The 23,153-nt window shown below is 41.0% G+C and overlaps 1 protein-coding gene across 1 annotated transcript; it reads left to right on the top strand.

The window, feature by feature from the left end:
* Positions 1–15,566: 15,566 nt before the first annotated feature.
* Positions 15,567–20,422, top strand: LOC137260730 (uncharacterized). The gene is made up of 3 exons (XM_067798311.1): positions 15,567–15,657; positions 17,682–19,462; positions 19,784–20,422. The coding sequence occupies exons 1-3, from the start codon at positions 15,621–15,623 to the stop codon at positions 20,420–20,422; spliced, it is 2,457 nt and encodes an 818-aa protein (XP_067654412.1). The 5' UTR covers positions 15,567–15,620.
* The last annotated feature ends 2,731 nt before the right edge of the window (positions 20,423–23,153 follow it).

Raw genomic sequence — 23,153 nt, 5'->3', positions numbered from 1 at the left:
GGGCATTTGTGTTCATACAAACATGTCACCTTGTGGCAGGTGTGTCACGTACCATAACAAGTCCCAGACACAACAATAAGTTAAACATGATGGTCACTCACGTGAGGGTGCTGGCAATCTCGGATTCTCTCAGACATGACTAACGAACTGTATTCATTTTCCTTACCAAAGATGCAAAGGGGCAAAGAAAAAACTCCATAATCGCATATGTAAGTGATGGTTAAGGATGCCCCTGACTGTTCCTCAGTTTGCCAGTGCCGTTGGTCTCTTCAGCTTCAAAGGTCTAGGAAATCTATAGATGATGACCCAAGGCCAGGCAGGCCTTCAGATGCCATCCAACACAAAACCATAGCCGCTTTAGAAGGAAAAATCTGTATGACCGAGTATCCTGACTTTCTAAATAATTCCAAATATCACCTGGAACTGTAGAATTATTCCAAGGTATTTGCATGATGGGTAACTAGATGGGTAACAAGATGGGTATTTGCAAGATGGGTAACTAGAAACCTCATAGAGTGAGTGAGTGAGTTTTACACCGCTTTTAGTAATAGTCCAGCAATATCATGGCATGACATGACAAATGGGCAGCCATCAGAGCAATGAAAGTCTTGGATCTCCATACTGCTGATGAAACCGGATTTTCTTCTCGTCTTGGGATAGGTGATGAAACATTGATCCCCTACTGGAGCCCAGAAACGTCACTGGAATCCACGCAATAGAAGCACCCGCTTCACCGCCTCTGGAGAAGTTTCGCACTCAACCATCGCCGGCAAGGTCATGGCCACCATATTGTGGCATATTACTGATAAATTATATGCCATCAAAAACAACAGTCAATGGACAGTGCTATGCTGATTTAGTGGAAGATTGTGAAAATCTATTTGCCAGAAACGCCGTGAATGACAACTATCCAGTTCACAAGTCCAGAAAACCACAGGCCGCCACACGTGAATGTGGACAAATCACCCACCCTGCAGCCTACATCTAGCCATCAGTGACTATTTCCAGTTCCGGGAAATGAAATCTGCCTTACATGGAATGCGTTTCCAGGAGGCTGCCACAGAGGTGTTGTTAGAGAGGCAATCTACGGATTTCTATAAAAAGTGGTATTAACGTGAGTGAGTGAGCTGAGTTTTACGCCGCACTCAGTAATATCCCAGCTATGTGACGGCGGTCTGTAAATAATCGAGTCTGGACCAGACTACCCAGTGATCAACAGCATGAGTATAGATCTGCGCAATTGGGAACCGACGACATTTGTCAACCAAGTCAGCGAGCCTGACCACCCGATCCCGTTAGTCGCCTCTAACGACAAGCATAGTCGCCTTTGAAGGCCTGTGTGGATTGCTTAAGGCTTTTCTACCCCGGACATTCACGGGTGGTATTAAAGATGGAATGGGTGTATTGTAATGAATGGAGATCATTGAAAAATAAAAGTCCCCATAGGTCTTATATTAAAGTTGCAGAATTTATTGAACGTCTCTCGTACTTAAGCGGTATAAAATCCTGTCGTCAAGGTACAGTGAATCCTCGATATCTCCAGGGTATACGTTCTGATAAGTCTCCACAATACCCTGGATGTATCTACGGTTTGGCCAGAAATTTATTACCTCCCCCTGCTGGCTCCGCATCCTCACACTAACCAATCAGCTAAGCCGCCGTAACAGCCGAGTTTGCTAGTGTCTACAAAGATAGCGGACGCTGCAGCGAAATTTTATTCACAATGAGACTCAGGTTTTAGGGATATTATACCGACGAATTGATAGGTCCGATCGTCATGATAAATTAAATATACGCATAAACCCCTTCTATGTCTTTCATAAGATTATCGGGCTGAGTCGTAGCTCCATCCAGAGTATACTGGAGACTTATCGGCTGGTATACACTGGAGGTGTAGGGATTGGTACAATACAGCAAATATATTGTCATATTTCATTCGAAACTAGCTTGAGGGCATATGAGATATTAAACTGTATATTAACAATTCAATATACATATTTTCAAGAGATCACCAGCAGCCAAAGTTTAGCTACCATACTACGGAAAACCGATGTTTTAAACCTTATAAGAGTTCTGAAAAAGGACGGGGTGCCGCCAGCCTCAAAACACAGTCAGGACAAATCTGACCCTAGAAGTAATCATAATTGATTGGAGCTATTTTAAAGCACTTGTATGTACTTAAATTATTTTACACAAGGTTGATTTTGATTGTCGATGTTGACTAATCGGTTGTAATGAACCAATCATCAGTTATGACATTTTAACCAATTCCCAAGACTACTAGGAAGGTCGTCATACTTTCTGCATCTGCTCTTGGCAAAGAAACAATGAACTGTAGAGGCTCACACGCCTGTGTCTGGCGTCCTCATCGTACCGAAGCACTATGCTAATCCCTTGTACTATACATTATTTTAGCTTCAATCGGTTTCCCGTTACTTAGATGAAATTCTTCTTGCTTCGAGTATTTTCGTGTTACTTCGAGTATTTTCATGTTACTTCGAGTATTTTCTAATTGCTTCAATTACTTTCTCATTGCTTCAAGAATTTTCAGCTTGCTGCGAATATTTTCTCCCTACTTCGATTAATTTCTTTTTGCTTACAGGGTTGTCTCGTTGATTTGAGTATCTTCTCTTTGCTTCGAGTATTTTCTCGTTCCTTCGACTGATTTCTTGTCGAGTGTTTTGTATTATCATTAGGCTGTCGTACTCCTCTTTACCAACTGCTGGATTATTTTTGTTCCTTCAGTGACATACTCCAATGCGATAAAGTTGACGACAAAGGGTGCCAAGGTGGTTGTGTTGAACGAGCAGGGCTTCTTCGCGTCCTCAAGCGTAACCTTCAAACTTCAAACATGTCGCCAAGTTGATCTCTTGCTGGCAACAACGAGAAGGAACGTGGAGAAAAGGGCGGACTTCACATTCCGAATAAATGTTGGTGTGTCACAGTCTGACCAGAAGACAACCGTGTTGTACAGTCGGAAGCCGCAGATGACACTGCTGCAGGCTTGGAGTCTATGTCATCGTCCAATATGGCTAACAGTTGCAGTGTATCAGGGGCTTCTGACGATATCAAAGTCTTGTAACTCACACAATGTATTCAAATATCAAATGGACATAAGTGCACCAATAAAATATGCCGGTGTTTCTGGCGAGGCGGTGTGGGAAGTTGGTAACGTATTCTCTATTGTCTGTTTGACGTTTTGTTATTGTGTGATGTTCTAATCGTGAATCAGTTCCAACTAAAAGTCTTTACGGAAAAGAATTCAATGGGAAACCAAGAAATAACAAAGAGTGAGTTTACGCCGCTTTTAGCAGTATTCCAGAAATATCATGACGGGGGACATCAGAAATGGATTTCACACTTTGTTCCCATATGGGGGAATCGAACCAGGGTGTTCAGCGGGTGAAGTTTGAACACTTTCACCCCCTGGGTGACTGTCGTCTGAAATGGAAATATATTTGCTTTTACGTGTTTGATTTGATTAGTTGAACTACAGTGTCATGGCATCATCTAGCTTTTTTAAAACAATATTTCGGAGAATTTTAAGGGAAGTTTTCAAAATAATGTACCATCATATATACTTGATGTAACTTTTATATAGATATCTACTTATTGTGCCCTTTGATCTTGATATCTTTTTCATATGCTCTTAATATCTACACTAAGTCTGACCTTGATGTATAGTTTATGTGCCTTTTCACTTTTGTGTCTACTAAACGTGCCTTTTCATGTTGATATTTACTTTAAGTGAATTTCACATAATATAAACATCGTGTGCCTATTCAGCATGAATATGTGTGCTAAATGTGTCTTTTCGCTTTTAACATATTTTTTCTTTTTGTTCACTTTTTCTTCAACTTTTGAACTTTATTAATTAATATGCACTTTCATCTGGTAATCCAGTTAATGTGCATTTTCAATTGCCTATCTTTATTGTTTGACCTTCAAATCTACATTTGACATTAGTGTACAAAGATATGTGCTTAATCATATTGAAAACAAACATTCTTTGCAGCAAACATACCAGATTGCCCTAAACCTGGAAATGTGAAGCCTGATGTCAAGAATTCAGGTATTGTGTCATGTTAAAACATGCAGATTATGATGATTATGATGAGGGACGGTTTGTCTTATCTAGTAATATATGAGGTAGGACACATGAAATGAGCTCCACACACTGTACTGGGGAATCATACCACTAGGCTACCACTCCGCCCCCTTGATGCACTAAAGAAATTGACACATTCACTGCACTAAAGAACTTGACATGAATTCATTGCATTAAAGAAGTTGACTTGCATTCATTGCAATAATGACATTGACAGACATTCACTGCAGTAATGAAGTTAGCATGCATTCACTGCAATAATGACGTCGAAATGCATTCACTGCAATAATGACGTTGACATGCATTCACTGCAATAATGACGTTGACGTGCATTCACTGTAATAATGACGTTGACGTGCATTCACTGTAATAATGACGTTGACAAGCATTCACTGCAATAATGAAGTTGACATGGATTCATTGCAATAATGAAGTTGACGTGCATTCACTGCAATAATGACGTTGTCTTGCATTCACTGCAATAATGACGTTGACTTGCATTCATTGCAATAATGACGTTGACGTGCATTCACTGCAATAATGACGTTGACGTGCATTCACTGCAATAATGACGTTTACGTGCATTCATTGCAATAATGACTTTGACTTGCATGCACTGCAATAATGACGTTGACTTGCATTCACTGCAATAATGACGTTGACATGGATTCATTGCAATAATGACGTTGACATGGATTCACTGCAATAATGACGTTGACTTGCATTCAATGCAATAATGACGTTGACATGGATTCATTTCAATAATGAAGTTGACTCCATAAAACCTAGTTTTTCTCCTTCTGGAAGGTGGTCTCTGGGTGTCAACTTCTAATAATATTATGAGGAACACGGTGTATGCTTACTTACTCTTTCATCGCTTGCATCAGTAGGAGTCAGAGAACATAAATGTCTACATGTTAAACATTGCTGTCTATTGTCATGAGAGCCAATTTACTGCTAAATAACTGCTAATTAACTAATGGCAGGTGACTGTAGGTGAGGTCAAAGTAAGACAAGAGTCGTTCACTTGCTTCATCATCTTCTTGCAGGTTTCTTTCAATTGAGAAGTTTGCTGCTGAAGACGAAAGGCTCACGCAAACTGTTAGTCGATTATGGATTTATTCGAGAACGGAATCAATCGCTTCAGCTCAAAGTTCGTGGATGTGATGTTGCTGTAGTAATTCTATGCAAAACACGTAAAATATTTATTTCAGAAACGTATACGATCTCTCTAAACGAACGCATTGTCAAAGCTAACAAGACAATCACACGTGTTCGTAGATGTGAAAACATGAAGTGCTCAACATTGGGCATACTGGCTCCCAATGGTCCTCTAGACATCTGCAGTCAGGCTGCCAACTTTTACCTTACTGTCAGCAAAGGTGTGTTCAGTGTTGGGTATAAATGCGATTCCAAGTCGGGCAAGAGCTGGGAAGCGGACAACCTCGACAAACCTTATATTGGCATTTACAGTAAAAGTAAACAGAAGACTACGGATTGGATTATCAGTAAGAAACATCTGGCATTTACTGGTTTACACTCAACAATATTCCAGCTACATAGTGGCGATCTGTAAATAAGCGTGTTTGGTCCAGACAATCCAGTGATCAACAGCATGAGCATCGTTCTACGCAGCAGGGATACGATATATATGGACATTTATTGATACACTATTTACACTGTGTAGGTGAGCTGCGTTTTTGGCGGCTGTTGAGGGTGAGGATGTGTGTGTGTGTGTGTGTGTGTGTGTGTGTGTGTGTGTGTGTGTGTGTGTGTGTGTGTGTGTGTGTGTGTGTGTGTGTGTGTGTGTGTGTGTGTGTGTGTGTGTGTGTGTGTGTGTGTGTGTGTGTGTGTGTGTGTGTGTGTGTGTGTGTGTGTGTGCCAGGTCAGTTAAAATACCGGAGAGCAAAGTTATTCTTACGTTCACATGAGTGAATATAGTTTCTCTAGTCAAACAATATGACAGTGGAGGCCACCAGAAATGAGCTTCACACATTGTACTCATATGGGTCTTCGGCCTGACGAGGGAAGGCTTTAACCACTTGGCCACCCCACCGCCTCAGTGCCTGGACTGTTTATACAACGCCACACAGGTTCCCTAATGACTCCATTCGTCTCTGTTTCAGTGAAAAGTACGTGCACTGCGTCGTACTCTCTCGCAGGTAATTGCGTTAGAAATAGAATTGTTAGAAATAGAAATGTTAGAAATAGAATTGTTTCAAATCTTAAAAAGGGAACTGTAACTGTTCAAAGATTGTGAGATATCATTAATGATTGTGTTTGCTGTTTAATGCCCCTCTCAGGAATAGTCCAGCAATATGACAATAGTTTTATAATAACTGAATCTGGACCAAACACTCCATTGGTTGAGATTCTGTGGTGTTGGATCACCAAATGAGTATGGCCAAACCTCTTTACCACCACCATGGGGAACCTATTTTCACGCTGCAACCTAGCGGTTTTGAATGTGTCCTCCGTATTAAGTACGACGAAATGTTAGCGTTATCTGATGAAACCGCCAACGTATACTATCCATCAAAAGACTCACTAGTGTATATGTAGCCAATAACTTCAGTCAACTGTCCGAAACTAGATTTTGCCGTCAACTGTCCGAAACTAGATTTGCCAAATATTCCATACTGTTTAAAGGTACTGTTCACACCAAAACGCAGGTGTTCACTTGCACGATATTTGCATATGCTTTTCAGTGACTTGATGCATGATCCTCATGCGATTCATCTGCATAAGGTTTGTACTTGGTTCCCACGTTAGTGGAGAAATCAATGAATCTTCGATGTAACCATATATATACACATGACACATAGTAGGTGCTTTGAGTGAGTCTAAACTTTTGATGATTAGTATACAAATTGTGCTTTGTACCACTTATCAAACACTCACATTCCTCTTCTATGTAAATGCAGCTCCACCACCTAAAATGACAAGGTTAATGACACTGGGCAATAACAACGTGATATATCTGAAGGATAAGGGCATCCCTGCCTCTTCCGGCTTGGTCTTTCAACTGCAGACTTGCAGCCACGTGGACCTGCTGCTGGCGACCACAGACGCCAAACTGAGAAGCAGGAATGCAGAGTACACTTTGAGGGTCAATGCTGGACATGCTTGGAAGAGGGAGGCTTTTCTGTACGCAGATGGATCCGAGTCCCAGATGACCCTGCAGCAGTCTCGGAGTCTCTGCCAGAGGCCTGCCTGGCTAAAGCTAACCTTCCACGATGGGAATCTGACCATTTCAGAGCGCTGTTCACCTCACAAGTTCAGGTGGCCAATGGATGTAAACAGTACCATCATGCATGTTGGCGTTTTAAGTGATACCAAAGCAGCATGGTTAATCGGTAAATATGTAGCCAAGCCTTTCTAAAACTATAAGGAATTTCTGTTATAAACATGCGTCATCCATTCTAGCGATCATTTATTGACACACCATTTACTTTGAGTGAGTGAGTGAATTGTGATTTCGGTTATTAATATCAGAAAAATCCAGGGAACACGAGAAATGGAATTCACACACTGTTTGCATGGGACGAGTGGAACCCGGACCTTTGGCGTGAGGAACGAACGTTTTAACGTCTAGGCTACCCGACCACCTCTCGTATTTTGGTGCTGTGCTGCCAGTGGGTGTTAAAGAACACCTTCATGCGTGTTGGCGTTTTAAGTGCTACCAGAGCAGCAAGGTTATTTGGTAAATGTGTACAAAAGCCTTTCCATAACCGTAAGAAATTTCTGTTATAAGCAGAGTCGAACAATGGGGTAGCTCAGTGTTTAAAGCGTTCGTTTGTGGAGCCGAAGGGCCGAGTGTGATTCAGGACATTGGTTACGACCTGAAATGTCCATTAATGATGTGAACTGATGTCAGAATCCCGGACTCTTGCCATAGTAATAAAATGTTTTCGACCCATTCTTTATTCTTTCCTCCCGTTTGTCGTGTGTTTAACGATCAATAATTACGTGAAATCATAGAGTGTATATACCATAATAAACATTTAGCAGTTGAATAATCACGCAATCATCTATTTGGGTATCGTATTTTTTAAACCATTTCCTCCCAGTGAATCCATAGATACTCTTGCCAGCATAAAACACGGTGCATATGCAGCTGACAAGACTTTCAACTTCTGGTTAGATCATGGAGTCTGCAAGTAATTGTCTTTCTTTTTCACTGTCCTAGTTTTGTTTAGTTTCCATTGGTTCAAACTAAGAAAACTAAACGTGCTAATACTACCTCTTTCTCGGCCATATTGGAAAGTTATTTCTACAGATCCCTTTTCTACTTGTGACAACTTATTTTCTATCAATACTCTCCTTTGCCCACAAGGTTACAACACCGTCCCCAACTCCGAGTACGATTAGTGTCGTGGGATTAACTTTCATTTTCATTTGTGCTACCGTGAATTTGCATCTGACATAATTGTGCTCGCACGATATCTAAATCAGTGCATAAATAGTTTCCTTTTCTGCATGGAATGGTACGAACACCAATTGCCATTTTTATAAAATAGTCATCTGAACGTTTATATTCAAATTGTGTTTATTTTCTTCTCCAGCAAACATGACTAAATGTTCCCGAAAAGGATCAACGCAAAGGAGAAGACATGGTGCTAATACTAAACAAGGTATGCTATATAATAGCCCTACTTTCTTTAAGCTGTGTGTTGAATTTGTGTTAGTTTAGCTTAAACATATTACATTCATGAAGTAAAAGGATTGGGCAGACGTTCCTATCAGTTACGTGTATATATTTGCTGTGTATGTAAACAGGATGGGAGACACAAGAAGGTACATGGAGTACCGAATTTCGGGATACTGTGCAATGAGAGAAATTGTTTAGGTCTGCTTATATAATTTTGGACATAATACGCTGGTTCTAAACTAATGGAAACCTGAACTGTCAATTAAATTAGATTTAGGTCTAAGGTACTAAGGTTCTGTACAGTGATTAGAGTTATATGTGTGCGTTTGCCCTTATGATAGCAATATTCAGCAATATTCCCGCAAACACCATTAAGGATGCTAGTTTCGTATTGACTGTTATTTAAACCAGGAACTGTCACCTCCTCGCTGTGTGAGCACGCGGATACTAGAATACCCCGTGACATTCAAATATGATTAGAAATGGAAAGCGCAGTTTACTGTTTGCAGAGTTTTGGCATTTATATGTTTCATGATTTCCGTGGAAACGATTTGGACTTGGTCTAAAAATATTAAGTTGGACATTGCGTAAGTGTCAACTGATTTGTTCTTTTAAATTTGTAGGGGCCGAGGGGATTTGTCATTGTGACTCTTGGCTAAAATTTGTTTACCAAACACTCTGAAGGTATACCATAGTTTGATGACTGATTAGTAAAGCTAAAATTCTATACAACTTAAAGAGCCTTCGGATGGGGGATTTCTAGACCCGCGAATATCCGGGCTAGAATTGGTCTTCAGTAACCCATGCTTCTCAGGCTCGCTGATGCGTAGATCAATGTTCATACCGCTGGTCACCGGATTGTCTGGTCCTGATTATTTACATACCTTCGCCATATAGCTGGAACATTGCTCAGTGCAGCGTTAAACAGCCAGCAGGTGTAGTTAAATCCTCGCAGGTATTTATACTCGTTGTAATAATAGAAGACTTTCAGATGCAATATTAGTATTTATCACAACCCTATACTGAATAACTCCTGTTCGATAAAAGACGCTGCAATCCCTAGTAGCGTAGTGGTTAAGGAGTTCACTCGTCACGCTGAAGACCAGGGTTCGATTGCCCACACGGGTACTATTTGTGAAGCCGATTTCGTGTCTCCTCGCCGTGATGTTGCTGGAATATTGATAATATCGGGGTAAAACCCAGCTCGCTCACTCACTCGCTTACAGAAAGAACAAGGCAGCACCTCTTTTGAGCAGAATATAACCTCAGTTTTTATATTTTTAAAAACGGACAACAGGTGTCGGTGGGCGAGCTGGCTAAGGCGTCAGGCCAGTGATCCAGCGAGGTTTCGGTTTCGGGATCGAGCCCACCTATGACCGGGTGTAGAAACCTTGGAGTTAGTTTTGTGTGCAGACTCTTTCCGTGTTGTCACAAACCATAGTGTGTACACAACCCTTTACCAGTCTGCCCAGCTGTGAATTGGGTACCTCGTTAGCATTAGGGAGCCACATTAAAACTCGATGCGCCGAAAGGCAGCAAGCGTTGTATAACTCCCCAGGGAGTTGAGATTGATAATACGATGTGACGCTGAGACGGACATCCAGTGATCGAGGAAAGCAAATACCAGCGCTTTGATCATGCAATAGATGCATGGAAATGTGCGCTGTATAAATATACAATAATACATAAATAGTAATATCCTATAATAGTAATCTATAGAACAACACCCTCACAAAATCGCCGTTATGTTTTCATTGGCAGAATAACAATCCTAAAAGATTATTAATCTTAAGATTTCAAAATCTTTTTTTGTGTGTGTTTTAGGACTCTTCAAACTCAAAAGTATTCATCTGAAACCTAGTGCGCATGGTCGAGAGTTGAACGAACATGGATTTGACCTCATCCACACCACAAGTCTCCAGCTTCGCTTTACCACGTGTGAGGAGATAACCGTGTTGATCTCAAAGCCAGGAGCCGCACTGGTCAGTGCCACATATAAAATTGTCATCAATGAACATCAGAAAGCAAATAAGAGAAGACTCACAGACATTCACTACTGTAAGACATTCGCATGTGAGTCAGTGTTTAAAGTGACACCAGACATGAGTGGTGAGGACTGTACACAGACTATATCATACTTTATTGGTCTTCAACAAGGTGTACTCGGGTTTGGCTATTCGTGTGAGTATGAGACTGGAAGGAGTTGGCGAATAAAGAACCCATTTGATACAATGTCGATACGCATAGAAAGTCAAGGTCAGAACCAGAAAAGTCCGTGGGAAATAAGTAAGTACAATTCAGTTCAATTTAACTCTCTGTCGTAATAAGTATTGACAAGATATATGTGTGTACAACAATTTTATTGATTTGGGCGGCGATATTGAAATTGGCGGCCATTTTGAAAATGCCTCAAGGCAGAATTTCCCGCACTTTGTACTGGCAACGATGTTCTGACGTTTTTCTGAAAAATTCAGTTTTCTACTATGTTTTCCAGTCTCATGTTAGGTGCTCCTGGCCTATGAAGTCGGTGGTGGAGTTCGCAATACATATGCTGTAGTTGTACCTAAATTCAGCGGTCATGGTTCGAATCTCATCTCCTGATATATACGCAATGGCTTGACAACACACCAACCTTGCTCGTGGGTTTACTTGATGCACATTGAGTGTGAATGAGTTTTACGCTGAAATGGGGCTGCACCCGATAGAATGTATGCAGTATCTGGTAGACATTGCCTGTTGGTAAGATTTTGCGTTTGTGGTGAGACACTCTTAAGCGGATTGTGTCGGTTACATGTTGTGTCTTAAGTTTAATTCACGCCAACACAAAACAGTTGCTAATGTTTCTAAGACAGGTTTCTTCTTTTTAAGCCGCACACGACTGCATCAAGAACTACACAACACAGAAAGGACACGAACTGGGCGCAAATATTTCCAACGTAGTCCGCAAGGAACACAGAAATACAAACAGTGAAATCAAGGACCTACGTAGTAAATTTGCAATGAACAAAACAGAGTTTAACAGTTCACCACAAACGCAAGAAAAGTTCATTGGTGAATCTTCGACAAAGCAGGTGATGTCTTCCATTGTGAGATATGACACTTCCACAGACACGCATGGCCCCTCTGTTACACATGGCCCCCCTGTTACACCTGACCCCTCCACTGTTACATATGGCCCTTCCACTGGTAGAAATAACGCTTCCATTGGTAGATATGGCGCTTCCACGGGTAGATATGGCGCTTCAGTTGGTAGGTATGACACTTCAACTGTTAGATATAACCCATCCACTGGTAGAAATGACGCTTCCATTGGTAGATATGACGCTTCCATTGGTAGATATGACGCTTCCATTGGTAGATATGGCGCTTCAGCAGGTAGATATGATGCTTCAGGTGGTAGGTATGACGCTTCAGCTGGTAGGCATGACACTTCAACTGTTAGATATAACCCATCCACTGGTAGAAATGACGCTTCCATTGGTAGATATGACGCTTCCACTGGTAGATATGGCGCTTCAGCAGGTAGATATAACCCATCCACTGGTAGAAATGACGCTTCCATTGGTAGATATGACGCTTCAGGTGGTAGGTATGACGCTTCAGCTGTTAGATATAACCCATCCACTGGTAGAAATGACGCTTCCATTGGTAGATATGGCGCTTCCACTGGTAGATATGGCGCTTCAGCTGGTAGATATGACGCTTCAGCTGGTAGATATGACGCTTCAACTGTTAGATATAACCCATCCACGGGTAGAAATGACCCTTCCACTGGTAGATATGGCGCTTTCACTGGTAGATATGACGCTTCCATTGGTACAAATGACGCTTCAACTGCTAGATATAACCCCTCTACTGGTGGATATGGCGCTTCAACTTTTAGATATAACCCATCTACTGGTAGATATGACGCTTCCCCTGGTAGATATGACGCTTCCATTGGAAGATATGGCGCTTTCACTGGTAGATATGGCACTTCTACAGTTAGATATCACCCATCCATTGGTAGATATGACAGTACACCAAAGCAAAGTCTACGTTTCCAAGTCACACAAACGCCGACTTCTGGTAATGGAAAACAAGTTGGTATTGTTCCTTCTGGTTCAAAATCAAACAAAAGTTCTGACGATGAGACGAATGTCAGTGAACTAACATCCCCTCCTTTGCCAGTTGACACGTCTGTTTCAGAACAGACTAATGTAACAGAGAACCACAAGGACATGCACAATGTGGAGAATAAGAGTTCAACCAGCTATGGGATGACCACCGAGTACAAATCACACATGTCTACAACTGTTCCATACGATATCTCAGACATAAGGACAGAGGATTTCAAAGAAATAATAACGCGAATACCTCATAATGTAAAGCGCAATGAGACATCAGAACTGGCTGAAGTACGACACACTGTTGATGGGCCTTACAGAATGACCCTTTCGACATCAGCGTCTGAAGGTAAATCTGAATCACCGAGTCTTCATCGCAGTATAAATATTGCGTCTGTTGTAACAAACACAGCAGGTGTTATTCAAGATGTTGATACTCCCACCACAGAACAAACACATCTATTCGAGAAGGATGCCTCCCCAGGCAATCCCACCATCACTAACAAAAATAGTTTTGAAAATTCATCGACAGAGCAGAAACTTAACGAAACATTCGATTTAACGAAACATTCAGAGCCTTCAACCATGACGATAAGGAAAGGTAATCGTAATTTAAACGCAACAACACAACTAACTCCAGATAGTGTTACACAGAAAACAACGCCAGGAAGTATTCCTGCTGAGGTCGAGAGAAAAGAAGAGCCTATGGTGAACATGAAGGACGCACAGTCAATGTCGACACCATCCCTGAATATTCATGGGGGTGTAAATATGAAATCACGTCTTGATCCTCCGGAACCAGGCATGACGACTGAACCCTCGATGAATACAGATTCTGTTTTAAAATCTTCTCCACTGAATGTATACGGAGAAAAGACTGTAATTTCCAGTCCTCCTAATACAGAGTCAGACACGGAGACTGGTTCGTTGAAGAAAGTCACATCTGATGTGAAATCTGCACTGAAAGAAGTTGGTTGGGAAACGAATGACACTTTAGGCGTTCGTCCTTCGACTATCAAACCCGGCTCAGAGATTGGATCGAAGAAGAATGTCACATCTCCATCACTGAATCTTGATTGGAAAAGGGCCATAACTACAAGTGTTGGCCCTCATGCTGTTGGAACAACCACAGACACTGGTTTGTCCAAACGTATAGACACATCTCATCCAGTAAAGACCAGTGGTTCTGTAGATGAAACGATTCAAAGTACTGGTAACATAAACATCAGTACTAAGTCATCTATGGATGCTATCGCTGATAAACTGATGAAACATCACACAAATCCCCCTGCAGTAACATACATGACAGAAATTCATGGACAAATTTCAAAATCCAATTTATCGGCCGAAGGTTCTGTCCCAAGGGTTAAAGAGGAGGTCACAAATCCAGATGACAAAGATGGTGATGACAAAGAAGCAAGATTACGAACGTCCCCAAGAACGAGTTCTGTCTCGGGTGTCTCTGCTCCGGGTGCAGGTGCTCAAGCTGTACCAGTGACGACACACTCACCATCTTTACAGGCTGATGGTAACGTAACACGGAATGAGCAAAGGGAGCACGAAGGACCGCCCAACACCACCCTGATCCACGATAAGAAGTCGCCAAAAAGTGATGGATGTGGCATATGTGTGAACTTTTTCATGATGTCAGTTTTGATATTTCATCTGTAAAATGTATGCTCATTTACTCATAATATCAACGAACGTGTAACTTGTCATCTTCATTAAAATATATTTAAGAGACAAAATGTTACAGAATTTATACAAATGACACCAGGTGTGTTATAGTGTTAAGCAACAGATGAGTAATTTGGCTTTATCACCACTGTACTGTTCCATAATATCATGGAGTGAGCTTGGTGTTGGAGGAAAACACCAAATATATTAAGTACCTCTATGATGAAACACTTCAGCAGGGACTTGTTGTTGTTGACAAACATCAGGGCCATTCTGAAACACAATCCTCCATAAATATCAGCAAGCATAACATTTATTATGATAGAGTACAGGTCTATCACATCGAAATACGACATTTTGTTGTCACATGTACCTGTGCATTAATATAATAATTTAATACAAATCGGTGAAAAAATATGGCATGTCTTGAAAGCAGTTTCAATATATAAATGTAGAAAAGGGTTGCATTTTTAAAATGCTCATTAGTTTGATTTGAGCCTGTTTTGTGGTTTCATTGATCAAAATTGATGAAAGATATATGATGCTTCCACAACAGGCCCATCACTTGCCAGCATAAAGTGTTCCGATACAATTGACAGAACAAATACCATTAATCACTTAATATGAAGGCGTTATTGCAGTTACAAAAACAAATCAATTCCCAGAGCGATATTTGTAAATAGGTACATATCAGGTTTTGTCTGCACATCAAACGCCACCTGTTATTCACCTTCTGCCCTGTAGCGTAATCAGCGCCTGTATGTGAATGAGCGACATATAGAGAGTATCCGATCAATGCCATTAGCGCTGGCCTACGATCACAATAAATATTCCTACGTCACAGAGCATTTACAAGCATCACGGTAAACAGGAATGGCTGCTATTCCTATTATGGTAATGGTGTTTTTGAAAACAGCTTTGACTTATCTCATAAATACATCCGTCACAATATCATTACAACCTGATACTTCCTGCCCTGCTCCACCCGCCCGCTTTGTTAGGTATTCAACGCTGTATTCAACTACTGAAGTGCACATTTGATGTTTGAAGACCACATGCAACGGCCGTCAACAACAGTATGGTTGGGTTATTCGTCTGGATATTCTCTATTATTGGTGAGTAATGGGATTATTATTGTTATTATTATTATTTAAATATATAACGAACAGTCTTGCAACTAGGTTCTCGTGGTAGACGTCATATCAGTGGCGTCGGATTGATTGAAACCATCGAAGACTGGTAGCAGTGACTGAACGACCAAGCCATCGATCATGTTTTGTCATAATCTCATAACACAAACAATTTTGAAGCAATTGTTTGCATCAACAATATTTTTCACACAGTTTGTTTTGTCTGTTACATTTCCTAAACACTAGATGATCGTTTGAAGTCGTGATTGAATCTAACTTAAAGACTCCAGTAAATGTATCCGTCTAGTATGCTAGTCATCCTTTAAAGGTTTTGTCGAGTTTGATCTTCCCCCTCCCCCCTGCTTCTTCCCCCACCCAAAGAAACACATTTTCCCTCTTTTTCGTTTTGAGCCTTCACAAGTCTAACCAGGTAAATCAGTTATGGGGTGTTAACCAATTTCCAATACGACGTGATGTCACTGTTGTAGTGTGAAACCGACTTCTTGCTAAGTTGGTTAACATACGATTAGAGTGCAGTTTCATGTTCACAGGTGGACGATTACTGAAGCCACATACTGAGACCCTCTCGATGACAATGTTCGGAGATTCGATATATCTTTACCTGCTACTACTGAAACTTTGATTGTGGTGATTTTTCAGCCTAAATAATTTGATATCTTACTACAATGCTAATGTTTGTGGTATCTGTTTGTTTAAAAAGTCTAAAACGTTATCATTTTCCCGAGTCCAATATTCTTCTTGTAGTAATTCCAGAGCAAAGTAGATTCTCAATCCTCGGTGCCTTTTACCCCGACAATGCCCGGAGCTCAATGTAAGCACATACTTGTAACCGTCTTCCAAAATACGTCCAGAGCTGAACCGGCTTATTACCCAGTGCACATCTTAACTTCTTCATCCTCGAGGTTTGCATTCCTCAATGTTCGTCATCCCCAGGTAATTCAGGTACAGAACAGACCCACAGTCTATGCGCGTCATCCTGAATTAATTCCCTTTTGGAATTGCTCCACAGTCACATATACACATCGCACCTTGACAGTTAGCTAACAGAATAAGCCCACAGAACTTTATCCGTCTTTCCTCATAATTCTAAAGGTGAAAAAGTCCTCAGTGTCACCGGAATAGAGAAGGCCCATGGATACATTTGCATGTATTCTCCTAATAATTCCAGAGTAAAATAGGCACGTGTTTCCTTGATAATTCCCCAAAGGGTGGTTTCCCAGTCCATATTGAGTGTCTCCCACGAATAATTCCAGAGAAGTATAGGTCTGCAGTCATCTGAGCGTGTCTTCTCCTGATCGTTCCATAGCATTAGAGACCATCAGTTCCCTTTGCGATTCTTCAAATGTTTGCTCCAAAGCAGTACAACCCCAAACCCCCTATGCACGTAATAGTCTGGTATTTCCATAGGGGTGTAGATCTAAAATCCTCTATGTGTATCTTCACCTCAGCATTCCAGAGCAGGATAGACCTACGCTTTGGGGCTAATCCTGGTCAATAAGCTGGAAATATCAATAATCCTCTTATCTCCCCAGGTAATCCACGGCATTGAATTCACCTGATCCTTTCCTGCGTTCCTCTCCCCAGACTGGAGGTACTCGTGCCTCAGATACAGGGTTTTACGCAGGGTTCACATTTAATGTTTATGGTTCAGAATATTCTTCAACGGATTAATTGGTTTTGTCCATCTCGCTGACCTGGTCAGTGCAGTTGGTAATATCTCATGTCAACCGTAAAGAAAACAGAGGTTTTGTAAGTCCTTGTCATGACGACCTACCTTTGGTTGCTAGCGATCTGTTGGCAGTTTTTCAAAATCTTGTATCGTTAATTGAAAACGTATTAGTTGAATTTCCTTGATCTAGTTTCAACAACTATATGACAATCTAGATATTTTAAAGTCTTTCGATGCCATTTGCTTTTTAAATCAAATGTATCTATCACGAAATTAACAGGTTCAACAGCAAACTTGATTATTTTTTTCTCTCTTGCAGGAACAGCCCGGGCAGACACCTTTGTTGGCGTGGATGTTCCCAATTTTTGCCTGCACACATGTTCAGATCTGTGTCAAGCAGACTTCACAGCTTCATCCACTCATTTCTGTAACTGTGATGAGGCTTGTCCTCTTTTTGGTGATTGTTGCCAAGGCTATTTTGAGAACTGCCTGAAACTACAGAGTGATCATGATATAATTTCATTCCTGTATGACATCAAACAGAATGTACAGTCTCCATCTGTCGCCTACAATGATGCTCGTAGAACTGTAGAGTACTCGTCGTGTGTCAACATTCATGATGGTAAAAATGTCAGATCAATATACATGATTAACAGATGTCCTGACGAATTTAACAATGACATCATCAAGGAGAAGTGCGAGGAAAATGCCTTCCCCTTTGATACCCCTGTCACCAACAGATGGAACCTCCATGAAATATTCTCCAGTATATTCTGTGCCATGTGCCACAATGTTCCCAGGCGAGATATGGTGGTATGGAACTCTACATTAATCTGTCCTAAATCACCAACCGAGCCAGCACCAAAGCATATTATCACCACTAGATGCAGGTCTCACGTTGAGTACCACACTACTTCCAAATTACGTCGTTGTAATGTAAAAGAGCCTGCTGCAACGTGCGATAAAAACAGTACAGGATATCTTGGACTAAACGAGTCAATTTCTTTTAGTGACATCAGTCTGCTTTGTCATAGCTATATCACAAGCGTGGTGGCAGGAAGTCATGGACTCCACAGAAATCCGCACTGTTTGACGTGCAGTGAAAACAGGACATTCACAGAGGATGAGCTGGGATGTTATCGTCATTATGATCGCCCATATTTAGCCGCAGGGGAAACAATAGAATTTCGTAAGAGTATTTCCCCTGCAGATATGTTCTACTCGTTCAATAGCCAATTTGGATCAATAATTCCTGAGTATATGCTTTGTTATGAGAATCAAACCAGGAATGATATTCTAAATATTTGTGAGGATGAGGTATGTTCGAATTCTACTTTGATAGGTAACAAGTGTTTGTTCGTTCAAAATATTCAAAATTACTTAAAGACCCCAAACTTGATCCTTAAGCTCCAGTTTAATACAACTGAGGAAGCGTTTGATCTCGCAAAGATGGTTCAAGATGTGACATCATCCATGGGAATGGCCGTCACAGAAACAGGAGACAAGCACGGTTTTCATGTAAACAACAGAAGCTTGAGAATAGTGTATGCTGATGTGACACCTTTGAAAACGAATATGAATCATTCAGTTTACAAAATTGATTTTGAAGTGGACATGGATTTTATGTTGTCTGACATCATTCGACTGTTACAGATATCCCTTTTACAATACCGACATAAAGCCACAATCGATGTAATGCTTGACAAGATGGTGGTGTCTAATATGCTTGACATAGACACTATGGAGTGTTTGGTAGGACAAAAGACTGTATTAACGAATGTATCAGTTGTGGAATCTGGTGGCAAAATGTATGCTATGTTTGAAGAGTCCAGGACGCTGGTTGACCTGGAGCAAGGAGTCTTCTCGTTTCTCCTTACTCACCATTACGACATTTTATATCTGCAGGAGTTTATCTTGTGTTTGTCTGATGCAGAGAAAACGAATCTAAATCTCCCCTCAAAATCCAGGTTTTTCACCTGCGAGACGGTCACTTTCACCAAGAACGAATATAAGCTGGCCGATCATGACCAACTTAAACTGAATATTAATGGCCATGTGATACCACAAGGCCAGTACCGAATTAAGGACGACGTAGCACATGTCTGTCTCGATATTTTGAAGTCTCTGCTAATCACAGTACAGACTGAACATGGTCTTAAACTGTACAAAACAATATCCCTTGTGATTACCCTTGTATGTGTGAGTTTGTCCTTTTGCATAAAACTGATAGGGAAAGACTATGAAGAGGCACACAATAAGTTACAACTGTGCTTCATCTGTCTTCTAATCATAGTCTTCGCCTTAGATTTGTCAGAACATGTGCCTGAGTCACTAACTTTGTTGTTCGTATCAGCATTAGAACATTTCTTATGGCTGTTAGTCTACATCATTCACATGCTCCACGCTTTCTGTCTGCTGCAGAAAGCCCTGAACCTGTTCACAGACGTCAAAACCAAAACTCGATGGCTGCCTCCATTGGCTGGATGCATGTCGGTAGCATTGGGCATCGTTGTTGTGTGCCTCGTTCTTGAGAAAGAACACCCTACTTTGTCCGTTGGATACGGTCAAGGCCAAGTCTTGCATTGGATGGAAAGTTGGCAATCGCTGCTGCTGTCCTACGTTTTGCCTGTCACGGTGGTGGCTCTCATCACATTAGCCTGTCTTGGCTACACTTTGTGGTACTGCCGGAGATTGTGTCACAGATATGACTCGCTGAAAGGCAGACTCTGCTGTCGATGTCAGAATGATGTCCTACTCACCCTTCTGCTGCTTCTCCTATCTTCCTGTGGTGTCAGTGCTGAGTATACCCGTATCACTACCCTTGGACAAATATATTACACAATGCATATTGTGTTGGCGTTTTTCCTGATCCATACTCTCATCCTCTCGAAGATGGCCACACATCCATTTCCTCTATACACTGGCCATGACGCAGCTAACTTTGACGCAATTCCTTCAGGGAGAATCTCTCCTGACCACACACATGCACAAGTGTTCACTGTACCTACAACAGACAAAACAGGCAATCCTTCAACAGTACAGGCAAACATCACTCAATAGTGTGAGGTGGAAGATTTTTGTCATTTATCGAAATTGTATCATTTCCTCACAAGTAAAGAAATAAAAAAACTGTCTGTTAGACTGAAGAAACTCTGTTTTACATCGGTAAATGTGATGACCGGACATATACGGTAGAGTGATTCCAAGTCAGTTCACCGTGTGGATGTTGGGATGATGTTGTTCCGGTGCATATATTGCCGTCGAGGCAAACGTCTTAATATGGGTAGAAATACCGACCTTCTCACGCCCTAAGTCCCTAATGGTGTAATCTTGTGAAGCTGTCCCTCTTGGTCTACCGGTTATTCGAGATATATAGCTGAATTGAGGCGGGTATAGCCACCAAAAGAACATAGAGTGTTCTGGTGTAGGTCGATGTAAGGTGCCATTGCAGCATCAAGAACAACATCCTACGGCAATGCTGAGATTGGCAGTATTGCGTTTCGATATACACCTTTTGACTGATGTTTGATAATTCAAAAATATTTCTAAAAGACATTTCCACGTGTATAATGGTTTTAAATTCCTGTCAATATTTTAACAAATCGCATAACGCTAACATGTTTAAAACGGATGCGTTTTGTGCACCACCTCAGTTATCGAAGATGTCACTTACATGTTTCAAAGAAAATTATTTCACTTTTGTTGATTGATTCATAAATAAAACAGCCAACGTTTTCATGGCCTTGCATTTGTCATCTTTGAAAAGCCTTAATACTGGTTTTTCTGCCTGCTTTTTGGGTGTGGATTAATCACACTAGAGAAACTATGCACATCATTCTGACCAATTAGCTCATTGTTGCTGTGGTGTCTGATGACATGCTTGTTGCTGATAACTTATCTCTGGCTTCATTTAAAGTGTCAATGAGTTCCAGCAAACCACGAGCATATAAAATAGCACGTTGAGCCTGTGTCGATAAGGTGTGTCTGAAAACACTACATGTATCACTCTTTTTATAAATGTGATGTGGCCACTGAAGTCTGCGGTTAGAATTTGTCCTAAGCAACCCGTGCTGGATATTTGAGGCGACTACTAGTTTGGGTGTTCAGGGATGGTGACTTCGTTAATACATGTGGTTATGTCACAGTTGAGTAGTTCATGATACTATACATGTGGTTATGTCACTGTTGAGTAGTTCATGATACTATACATGTGGTTATGTCACTGTTGAGTAGTTCATGATACTATACATGTGGTTATGTCACAGTTGAGTAGTTCATGATACTATACATGTGGTTATGTCACTGTTGAGTAGTTCATGATACTATACATGTGTGGTCCCAAGCGTTACCTGACAACCGTCAAAGAGCAGGATCGGGTGGCTGATGGATGTCATTGTATCCTAATTGGGTTAATCGATGCTAATGATATCGGTAAACTAACTGTCTGATCTACATGTAGACTCACTTGTTTACAGACCGCAGTCATAAACCTGGAATATTGCCAAGAAAGGGTTAGCTGAAATATGATAGGAAAATGCCGAATACACAAATTCCCTAGTTTTATATCCGAAACAATCATCAGTTCCACACCATCAATGTTCGACACAGCTTTTGGCTGGGGCAACATAAATGAGTTTCATAGAATTTCACAGTGAATCGGTTTGCTTTTGCACAACAATGTTTCAGTGGCATTGGGACGTGCGTACGTCACATTTTTACAAAATCCGAAACGATGCAGGTCTTCCACTTTCGAGAAATTCACTTCAAACTTAAACGTTGGCTTGCGAATCTAGGATTGAACCCGGTGTCACTTGTCTGCACAGCGAATGGCTGTTGAACATGAAAGCATACATGATTTTTTACAGCCTAAGGTTCATAAACGAATATAACATATATTCTGATCAACTATTTCTTGATATTTATGATTACACATTGTTAAATACACAGTAAGAACAACCCTATTTTTGATTGTAGTTTTCCCATAACCGGGCACGCTGCTTTCAGATAACAGAGACTTTCATATGAGTAAGTTTAGTTTTATGTCGAACTTAGCAATATTCCACCTAGATTGTGGTGGTCTGTAAATAATTGAGTCTGGACCAGACAATCCAGTGACCAACAACATGAGCATCGATCTCCGCAATTGAGAATCGATGACGTGTCAACCAAGTCAGCTTGCCTGACCACCCTATTCCGTTAGTCGCCTCTTACGACAAGCATAGTCGCCTTTTCTGGCAAGCATGGGTTGCTGAAGGCCTATTCTATCCCGGGACCTTCACGGGTCCCATCAATTTATAACTGTATACCAATGGAACCCATAACCTGTTGTCGGTTACAAAATTTGTATTGATGAAATATATATGATGCTTCTACTATAGGGCCATTAAGTGCCAGAATAAAGCTCTCTGCTTCAATTTGCAGCACAAATAACATTAATCACTTCGCTTGAAGGCAATCACAACAAACATTACCAAAATAAATCAAATCCCCAAGCAATATTTGTAAACAGGTGTACAGCATTGCATTGCACATCAAACGGCACCATTTTTCTCCTTTCCCTGTAGTTAACTCAGCGGCTGTAAGTGAATGGTAGACGAATAGAGGATCTGATCAATGCCATTAGCACACGTCCACGATCACAACAAATATTCCGAAACGCGTTCAACGGAGCAGAGATGACTGCTATTTCTGTAGTGTTGATGGTGTTTTTGTAAATAGCCTTTTCCATGCATCTCGTAAACGTATCCGTCACAATATCATTACGACCTGTTATTTCCTGCCATACCCATTT

This window comes from Haliotis asinina, chromosome 14 (assembly GCF_037392515.1).
Source record: "Haliotis asinina isolate JCU_RB_2024 chromosome 14, JCU_Hal_asi_v2, whole genome shotgun sequence".
Taxonomy (NCBI): Eukaryota; Metazoa; Mollusca; class Gastropoda; order Lepetellida; family Haliotidae; genus Haliotis; species Haliotis asinina.
Note: the sequence above shows the minus strand (reverse complement) of the source record. Positions and strands in the feature narration are given on the sequence as shown.